Source organism: Tachysurus fulvidraco, chromosome 21 (assembly GCF_022655615.1).
Source record: "Tachysurus fulvidraco isolate hzauxx_2018 chromosome 21, HZAU_PFXX_2.0, whole genome shotgun sequence".
Classification (NCBI taxonomy): domain Eukaryota; kingdom Metazoa; phylum Chordata; class Actinopteri; order Siluriformes; family Bagridae; genus Tachysurus; species Tachysurus fulvidraco.
The window spans coordinates 21,511,621-21,521,620 of NC_062538.1; the positions used below are offsets into that span (position 1 = coordinate 21,511,621).

The 10,000-nt window shown below is 46.2% G+C and overlaps 1 protein-coding gene across 1 annotated transcript in view; it reads right to left on the reverse strand.

The window, feature by feature from the left end:
• ptpn13 (protein tyrosine phosphatase non-receptor type 13) overlaps window positions 1-10,000 on the reverse strand; it is a 45,134-nt gene that overhangs the window by 28,678 nt on the left and 6,456 nt on the right. The window contains exon 2 of the mRNA XM_047805710.1: window positions 4,981-5,100. Coding sequence (XP_047661666.1) covers window positions 4,981-5,095 — 115 coding nt within the window. The 5' untranslated portion in view covers window positions 5,096-5,100. The remainder of the gene's footprint in view (window positions 1-4,980; window positions 5,101-10,000) is intronic.

A 10,000-nucleotide genomic window follows, 5' to 3' on the forward strand; every position in this document is an offset into this window, starting at 1 on the left:
AAGGAAGAAAGGAATAAATGAAAAGGAAGGGAGGAAGGAAGGAAGGAAGGAAGGAAGGAAGGAAGGAAGAAATAAATAAAAAGGAATGAAGGAAGGAAGAAATAAATGAAAAGGAAGGAAGGAATGAAAAAGGAAGGAAGAAAGGAATGAAAAAGGAAGGAAGGAAGCAATAAATGAAAAAGGAAGGAAGGAAGGAAGGAAGGAAGGAAGGAAGGAATAAATGAAAAGGAAGGAAGGAAGAAAGGAAGGAAGGAAGGAATGAAAAAGGAAGGAAGAAAGGAATGAAAAAGGAAGGAAGGAAGGAAGGAAGGAAGGAAGGAAGGAAGGAAGGAATGAAAAAGGAAGGAAGGAAGCAATAAATGAAAAAGGAAGGAAGGAAGGAAGGAAGGAATGACATTCTCCTGCTCTGGAATAATGATTTGTCAGCTTTATTAAAGAAAATCCAGAAACTGTTGACGGACCCTGAGCGCTAATGGATATAGAGGACTGATGAAAAGAAAAAAAGAAAAAAAAAAAAGACGACAAAAATAGAAACTAAACCAGCTGCATTCCTTTCTGAACTTGTCGTCAGGATGCAAATAAAACACAAACTCACGAGGGGGATTTACTGAAAGCATCAAAGCAGCCTTTAAGACCAACCCGCCGTATGTTATGAACAACGCATCGCTCCTGGGGTCATATGGTGTTTATAGCTCACGCAGCTACGTAGCCTGGTCGTACGGTGTTTATAGCTCACGCAGCTACGTAGCCTGGTCGTACGGTGTTTATAGCTCACGCAGCTACGTAGCCTGGTCGTACGGTGTTTATAGCTCACGCAGCTACGTAGCCTGGTCGTACGGTGTTTATAGCTCACGCAGCTACGTAGCCTGGTCGTACGGTGTTTATAGCTCACGCAGCTACGTAGCCTGGTCGTACGGTGTTTATAGCTCACGCAGCTACGTAGCCTGGTCGTACGGTGTTTATAGCTCACGCAGCTACGTAGCCTTAGTGTTTTATTTACTTTAAATAGAATATTATTTGTGAGGTCGTTGTTATCCAGTTAGTGTTACACTCCACATCTGGATCATTTACAAAGTCTACATAAACGCTGTAGCTGTGCTCAAGGCTAAAACATTCTATGCAATATTACCGCTAATTTTGACTAGCGAGGCTAGCGAGGTTTTTTTGTTGGTTGACGTACAAAAAAAGGACAGAAATAATCTTCGTTAATTCTATATTGTTATATTGAAAACTTAACTGAATACGGACTTGTTGTAGTTCTTATTACTAGCGACTTAGAAACTGCTAATTTGTGCTAGCAAAACCAGAGTCGTACAGACGGAGATAAAGAAAAGTACAGATTCAAGGACGTCTCCGTCTTTTTCTGTTCCCCGCCTTTAAACCTGGTGACTAAGAAAAACAGAGGGATGGATTTCATGTAGAGCTGCTTTAACCTGCTGGAATTCAACATGTAAACCCACATTTCCTGTAGCGGCGCACTGACCATAGCAGAACCTCTGAGAAAGGGATAAAGGAAGTGTGGGCGGGGAAGGGGGGGGGGGCAGGAAAAGAAAGTACCTGAAATTCACTAATCAGCAAAAACCAACAGAGAAACAGTTGAGCTGCTGAGAAGAGAAGAGAGGTGAAGAGAAGAGAAGAGAAAGAAGAGAGGTGAAGAGAAAGAGAGAGGTGAAGAGAAGAGAAAGATGAGAAAGAGAAAAGAGGTGAAGAGAGGTGAAGAGAAGAGAAGAAAAGAAGAGAAGAGAGGTGAAGTGAAGAGAAAGAGAAAAGAGAAGGGAGGTGAAGAGAAGAAAAGAGAAAGAGAAGAAAAAAAGAGGAGTGAAGAGAAGAGAAAGAGAAGAAAAGAGAAAGAGAAGAAAAAAAGAGGAGTGAACAGAAGAGAAAGAGAAGAAAAGAGAAGAGATCTGAAGAGAAGAGAAGAGAAAGAAGAAAAGAGAAGAGAGGTGAAGAGAAGAGAAAGAGAAGAGAGGAGAGGAGAAGAGAAGATTGACTAGAGAGTTGGCAGGAAAGCTAATCTTTTATCTGACATCAGAGATGGAGAGAGGGTGGGATGGGGGGGGGGGGGGGTTAGTCAGCAACCGCCTCCAGCTGAAGAAGATAAAAACACAAAAAAAAGTAAAAAAGACTCCATTCAAAAAATGACAAGAGCGAAACCTCAGAAGTCCAAAACACGATGAGTCACGCGGTCAGTAAGGTCTCACACACGATCTCAGGGAATGTTCTGGATGAAGAAGAAAAAAAGCTGGCGATTTTTCCACAGAATATTCAGACCGTAAAACGTCACAGAGCGGTCGCTAGTGAGCTAGTTGTCATGGTAACGCCAAACAATTCGCTTATTGTACTTGTACGGTAAGCAGTGGAGGACAGGGACGCGCATGCTAACGTGTTATCTAGCTAACAAATCCCACTGATTACAGGATGTTTAATTCTCCACGAGGGTTACTTTTTAAACACCGTGGCGTTTGTTAGCCTTCTCGGCAGTGCGCGATATCGTGATGTCCTCCGAATGTTAGTCTGGACTCAGGGGACTGTCTTGTATACTGTAAACTGATTACCTCATACAACATTTCTGCTAACTTAAAAAAAGCTTTGCCGGCGATTTTCTGTGAGAACGAAGGTCAGATAAGAAGCCTCTGTGAGACCAGGAGAGATCATCTGCCTCATCATGAGGCATTCAAAAGCAGTTACGTCATCAGAGTCATCCACAGCAACCCTGAGGGTGAAGGACTACCATCCAAAGCAACTGGCGGAAGGCAGGAACGAAAGAAGAAACGTCTGTGGTCTCGCTATGTCTCTTTCTTTCCCTCCAGTCTTCCTGCCTGTCTCACTTTCTCTCCATCTCCCTTCTGTCTGTCTCACAGTCTCCCTCCTGCCTCTTAGTCACCTCCTATCCCAGTGTCAACCTCCTGTCTCAATGTCTCCTCTTTTATCAGTCTTGTCCTGTCTCATTCCCCATCCTGCCTCAAAGCCTCATTCGGTCTCGCCCTCTTCCTCCTGCCTCAAAGTCTCATTCTGTCTCACCATCCTTCTCTCTCATTCTAACTGTACTTGCAGTCTCCTTCCTACTTGTGTCTCCTCCTGTCTAATGAGCTCTCACCTGCCTCAAAGCCTCATTCTGTCTCCCTCCTGTCTGGCTCACCATCTCCCTTCTGTCTCATTCTAACCTTCTAACCGTCTGCAAAGTCTATGTTCCATCTCACTGTCTCCCTCCTTCCTCAAGGCCTCATTCTGTCTCCCTCCTGCCTCAAAGTCTCCCTCCTGCCTGGCTCACCATCTCCCTTCTGTCTCATTCTAACCTTCTAACCGTCTGCAAAGTCTATGTTCTATCTCACTGTCTCCCTCCTGCCTCAAAGCCTCATTCTGCCTCACTGTCTCCCTCCTGTCTGGCTCACCATCTCCCTTCTGTCTCATTCTAACCGCCTGCAAAGTCTATGTTCCATCTCACTGTCTCCCTCCTGCCTCAAAGCCTCATTCTGTCTCGCTGTCTCCCTCCTGCCTCAAAGTCTCCCTCCTGCCTGGCTCACCATCTCCCTTCTGTTTCATTCTAACCTTCAAACCGTCTGCAAAGTCTATGTTCCATCTCACTGTCTCTCTCCTGCCTCAAGGCCTCATTGTCTCACCGTCTCCCTTCTGCCTGCACACATGGTCCGGCCCAAACAGGACCTGGGCTTCTCAGCCTGGTTCATTTTTGCAGCAAAAAAATATCAGAAGACTGAAAAAAATCATCAAACAACAGCTGCGTCACTGCGAGGCAGAATAATATCCACGTCCTGTCCCAGGTTCTGTCTCGTTACACGCTGAACTCGTCCCAGAATGCAGGCGAAGATGCAACCTTCTGCACAGGACCTGCATTAAAGGACGGAGTCCAGCTGCGTGGAATGCAACGGATCAGGATTCCGAGTCGAACGTCAAGCGAGTCACGTTTCCAGATTTATACGTTTATAACTAAACATAATCCCTCAGAGATCAACCACACACTGTTCAAAAAGGCAAGCGCAAAAGCGGATTGCAAAAGTATTCACACCCCCAAACTTTGAACATTAGTCGTGGAACTGAACTGGATTTAATTTCAATTAGTTTTCAGACTAAATTTGCGCCTCTTCAGTGCACCGGTTTTCCTGAACAGATACTGAACACAAGCATAAATCGGTTTTTTTTTCTCCCGGAACTTTCTAAGCCATCAAAAGTGACATGCTTCTGGAGCGTTTTATTCAGCAGCAGCAATTAGAAAAAAAGAAGGAAAATTAGAGCAGTGTGTCAGTAAAAACCTCCAGAAACATGCAGAAGAACCAGGAAAACAGGAAGAAGCAGAGAGCAAAACTAAAATCCTTCTTCTTAGAGGACGAGATCGAGATCGAGATCGCGCTGTAGATCGCCGTAAAGACGACTGAAACCTTCCGGGTTCCTTACTGATGCTCTGCAGGAATGCGGTTTAAAAAAAGACTCATTTTTGAACAGATAACGTACCGGATGGGCCGGAGCAACCGGTGTGTCATTTCCTGCGCGGATGGAGCAAGAAGCTAACGACGGAAGATTCCGAATACGAATCGCAGATTACGGTTTTACCCACAATGCCGTGCTCAGGGTTTTCACCCTCGCTTCATCTCAATCTGAGCAAAGTGATGCAGCAGCACTTTAGTACGCATCATCTGTACACACTGCTCCAACAGATCAGCTTCCAAAGTCATGCTAATCCCGCGGTCATGCTAGTTATTTTGTTACCTAGCAACCGGGCTATATATTTAATTAGATATTTAATTAGAATGATACATGATGTGTTTCAGGGTAATGCCTCTTACTGACGCCGTCCTCATCCCCTCCTCCCGTGTTCTTCTCTTTCATGCCCGATCAGCTGTCCTCGTATAAGACATTTGTCCGCCGATTATTTAATAATGATGGAGATATTAGCGCCTCTGGTGCTCTTTTGTTAGCTAGCGTGTTAGTTTTTGAACACATTTCCTGTCCACTGATGAAGTTCACCTCTGCGCATCAGCTCCTGCAGACTCTCAGCACTCTGGTTCAGGACGGCCCACACCTCCTCCTCCTGAAGAGGACCTCCTCGTACCTGCAGAGCCTCGGCCAGAGACACGTGCATGGTGCCTGTGGACAGAAAACACACACGTTATACAAGACGTTCATGATCGCTCAGGACTGAAGAAACACTTCACACAAAGATCTCACGTGATCTCCATCCATCCATCCCTCCCTCCCTCCCTCTGTCCATTCCTATCTCTCCATCTACTGTATATCTCCATCCATCCATCCCTCCCTCAATATCCATCTCTCTCTCCATTCCTCCCTCCCTCTGTCCATCCCTATCTCTCCATCTATATCTAAATTCATCCCTCCCTCCCTCTCCATCCCTCTATATCCATCCATCTCTCCATTCCTCCCTCCCTCTGTCCATCCCTATCTCTCCATCTATGTGTCCATCCATCCATCCCTCCCTCCCTCCCTCTATATCCATCCATCTCTCCATTCCTCCCTCCCTCTGTCCATCCCTATATCTCCATCTACTGTATATCTCCATCCATCCATCCCTACCTCAATATCCATCCATCTCTCCATTCCTCTCTCCCTCTGTCCATCCCCATCTCTCCATCTATATCTCCATCCATCCCTCCCTCCCTCTCTCCATCCCTCTATATCCATCCATCTCTCCATTCCGCCCTCCCTCTGTCCATCCCTATCTCTCCATCTGTGTCCATCCATCCATCCCTCCCTCCCTCCGTCCGTCCATCCCCATCACTCCATCTATATCTCCATTCATCCCTCCCTCTCCATCCCTCTATATACATCCATCTCTCCCTCTGTCCATCCCTATCTCTCCATCTGTGTCCATCCATCCATCCATCCCTCCCTCCCTCTATATCCATCCATCTCTCCATTCCTCCCTCCCTCTGTCCATCCCTCTCCATCTATATCTCCACCCATCCAGTCCTCTATATTTATCCCTCTACTGTATATCCATACATCTCTCCATTCCTTCCTCCCTCCCTCTGTCCATCCCTCCCTGGATCGGTCTATCCCGATCTCTCCATCCACCCATCCATCCCTCCCTCTATATCCACCCATCTCTCCATTCCTCCCTCCTGCTGTTCATCCCTCCCTGGCTCTGTCTATCCCTATCTCTCTCCATCCCTCCCTCTCCACCCCTCTATATCCATTCATCTCTCCATTCCTCGCTCTGTCTATCCCTAGCTCTCCATCTATATCTCCATCCATCTCTCCATCTCTCTCTCCCTCCCTCCATCCATCCCAATCTACCCATCCATCCATTTATTTATTTATTCATTTTCAGGTCCTATGGAAGATTAAATTCTGTAGATGCCGTGAACCACGAGTTTTTTTCTGGAACTTTCCATCACGTTAGGTCAAGTTGCTCCAACATCAGATGAATTTGTGCTCCAATTAGATCTAATCCAGAGCTTCCTGTAAATATCACCGGCATCCGGGGTGATTTTCCCGACATCTTCCTAATAAGCACATAACTACAGCTACCGAGCGGAAAACACGACTTCCTCTGTCCATCACGGAGAGAACGGCAGACATCAACAACACGCTGCTACACATCAGAGCTTTAATGTGTGTCCTAAACATGTTATAGACGTGTAATAGGAGGTCGCAGAGGCACAAAAGGGGGAGACGTTAAAAAACATCTGTTTTTATTCCTCGTACCTAATTTACATAAAACACAACTGAGAAAATCGCACCGTTCGTTTCCGTTAAAGAAGAACCTAAAAATCTCCTGTGGCTTTTATACAGACACAAAAAGTAACATCTCCTGAAGTTTCCAAACTCTTCCTCACTGATCATTTATCACACATCACTATGTGAAGTAAGTGTGTGTGTGTGTGTGTGAAGATGTGTGTGTGTGTGTGTGTGTGTGTGTGAAGATGTGTGTGTGTGTGTGAAGATGTGCGTGCCCCTCAGTGAATACGGAACAAAACTTTTCCCAGAAGTCTGAAATAGTTTGAAGGTCATCAGTTCATTTCACACACTAAGAGTCTATCAGGGACTCGGATTAGTGATGACCTGCTACTCGTCTCTCCTTCTCTCGCTTTCTCTCACATGCTCCCTCTCTCTCTCTCTCGCTCTCTCTCTCTCATGCGCTCTCTCACACACATGCTCTTGCTCTCATTCTCTCTCACTCTCTCATGCGCTCTCTCACACACATTCTCTCTCTCTCCCTCGCTCTCTCTCTCTCTCTCTCTCCCTCTCCCTCGCTCTCTCTCTCTCTCATGCTCTCACACACGCTCGCTCTCTCTCATGCGCTCTCTCTCACATTCTCTCTCTCTCACATTCACTCTCTCTCGCTCTCTCTCATGCTCGCTCTCTCTCACACACACACGCTCTCTCTCTTTCTCTCTTATTCTCTCTCACTCTCACATGCTCTCTCTCTCTCTCTCTCTCTCATTCTCTCTTGTTCTCACATTCTCTCCATTCCTCTTTCAGAACATCACCGTGTTTAAGTGTGAACAATAAAAATGAAAGTGCTTTTGAAGTGAAAGCGAGAGTTTTTTAATCTTCTGTCGGTTTATTTACGGTCTGTACTATAAAGATAAACAACCACCTGTCACTTACTTACCTGTGAATATGAACGAAGGGTCAAAAACACGACTCAACTTTTCTGACTCACAACTGCAAAGGCAACTTAAAGTAAAGTGATAGTTTCATCCACCAGCCTGCAGGATGGTGTGTGTTAGAGGTCAGGACCAGGAAAAACAATCCTCCAGAGACACGCCTCCTTCTCTCCACACACACCCCAAGCTTTCCTCCAGATGATCAGAGCTCCTTCTTCTGTTTTGCTCTGAATACCACAGACACGAGTCATCCACACACACACACACACACACACACACCTCTGCTCCGTTCAGAAACGTTTCCAAAAGCAGATCACACAGTTTAAAGCCTAACGCAGCTCTGTTTCAGTTTATTCAGAGCCAGCGTGAGCATGTGGGTGGAGCTGCTAAGATCATTTGCAATTCCTAAAAGTCTGAAAGTCTTTCTGAAGAAATAAAAGGAAGGAAAATTAGAGGCGAAGAACGACGGACTCGAGAACTAACGATAAATAGATCAGACCTTAGCTCTGTTCTGTGTGATTGGGCAGAAGGTGCTATAAACAAAGAGCTGTCAATCACAGAGTCTCATTTATATTGGGGGATAGAGAGAGAGAGAGAGAGAGAGAGAGAGAGGCAGAGAAACAGAGAAACAGAGAGCGAGAGGCAGAGAGCGAGAGAGGGACAGAGATGGAGGCAGAGAGCGAGAGAGGGACAGAGATGGAGGCAGAGAGAGAGAGGCAGAGAGAGACAGAGATGGAGGCAGAGAGAGAGAGGCAGAGAGAGACAGAGATGGAGGCAGAGAGAGAGAGAAACAGAGAGAGGGGCAGAGAGAGAGAGGCAGAGAGAGGCAGAGAAAGAGAGAGAGGAAGAGAGAGAGACAGAGAGGGAGAGGCAGAGAAAGAGAGAGAGGAAGAGAGAGAGGCAGAGAGAGAGAGGCAGAGAGGGAGAGAAACAGAGAGAGAGGCAGAGAGGGAGAGAAACAGAGAGAGAGAGGCAGAGAGGGAGAGAAACAGAGAGAGAGGCAGAGAGGGAGAGAAACAGAGAGAGAGACAGAGAGGGAGAGGCAGAGAGAGAGAGACAGAGAGGGAGAGGCAGAGAGAGAGAGACAGAGAGGGAGAGGCAGAGAGAGAGAGACAGAGAGGGAGAGACAGAGAGAGAGAGGCAGAGAGGGAGAGAAACAGAGAGAGAGACAGAGAGGGAGAGGCAGAGAGGGAGAGAAACAGAGAGAGAGACAGAGAGGGAGAGGCAGAGAGGGAGAGAAACAGAGAGAGACAGAGAGGGAGAGGCAGAGAGAGAGAGGCAGAGAGGGAGAGAAACAGAGAGAGAAACAGAGAGAGAGACAGACAGAATACAATGTTTCTGCAGCATAAGTGAGAACAGTAATATTACATTTAATGCTTTGGAAAAGCAGGAAAATAAATTTGTTAAACGGATAAAAACTGCCGAGTCGTTGTTTAAAGTGTAACACTGAGCTAAAGCTCGGACACCGGAGACGCAATAAAGATACTAAACGTCTCATTTATTTTAAAGCACGCCTCCATGTGAACGAGCGGTTTCTATAGAAACTAGAACCTATGCAGTGAGAACGAGCGCACAAACATCATCGGACCCGGGATTTGTGAATCGACACCTGACGACCAATCAGAATCGAGGATTCACACAGAATATGCTAGTTAGCCTGGTGCTAACACCATCCACCACCACAGCAGGGCAGATAACGAAGGAAGACGATTAACACGACAAAGATCTCCATAAACAAACAGAAGACGGAGGGAAAGATGACTCATCTGAAAGCTGTATGACGTGTGAAAGAAGAGCAAGAGCAGAAACGTTCTGAAGCTCGGAGACAAACTTCTAACCCCGTCTGAGTCATCGAGGTGTAAAAACTTTTCACCCTCCTGCCTCTTGTGTGTGTGTTGACATCAAAATCACTCGTTCCCCTGATCTCCTGGTCTATTACTGATCCTGGACCGGTGTGTTTATGGCGGAACGCACCGGAAACGTTAAAGCCTCGCTGTGCGTCATTTACAATCCTGCTGGAACTTTTGAAATGAGGCAACAAAATAAGTCAGAGACTGTAAACAGGATTTTCACAAAGCCCATGAAGCCTGCTGGGGCATCTGTCTAAACATGACAAGTGTGTGTGTGTGTGTGTGTGTGTGAGAGAGAGAACAGAGCGAGAACGCCGATCAAAGGGAATCCAAAAAACAACAAAACATGATCAAGCAGTTTGTACAAGTTTTGGCTTGTATGCTAAGCAGCAATAACACATTCGATATAAATATTCCCAGTGCTGTACCTCACCTGAACCTCACCTGAACCTCACCTGAACCTCGTGTACACGATTCTCACGAGGGTCAGGACCCCAGGCAGGAAAGCACTGCGTTCTTCAGGGCTGTATAGTTCACGTAGCGCTAAATGAATCTTCTCATCATATC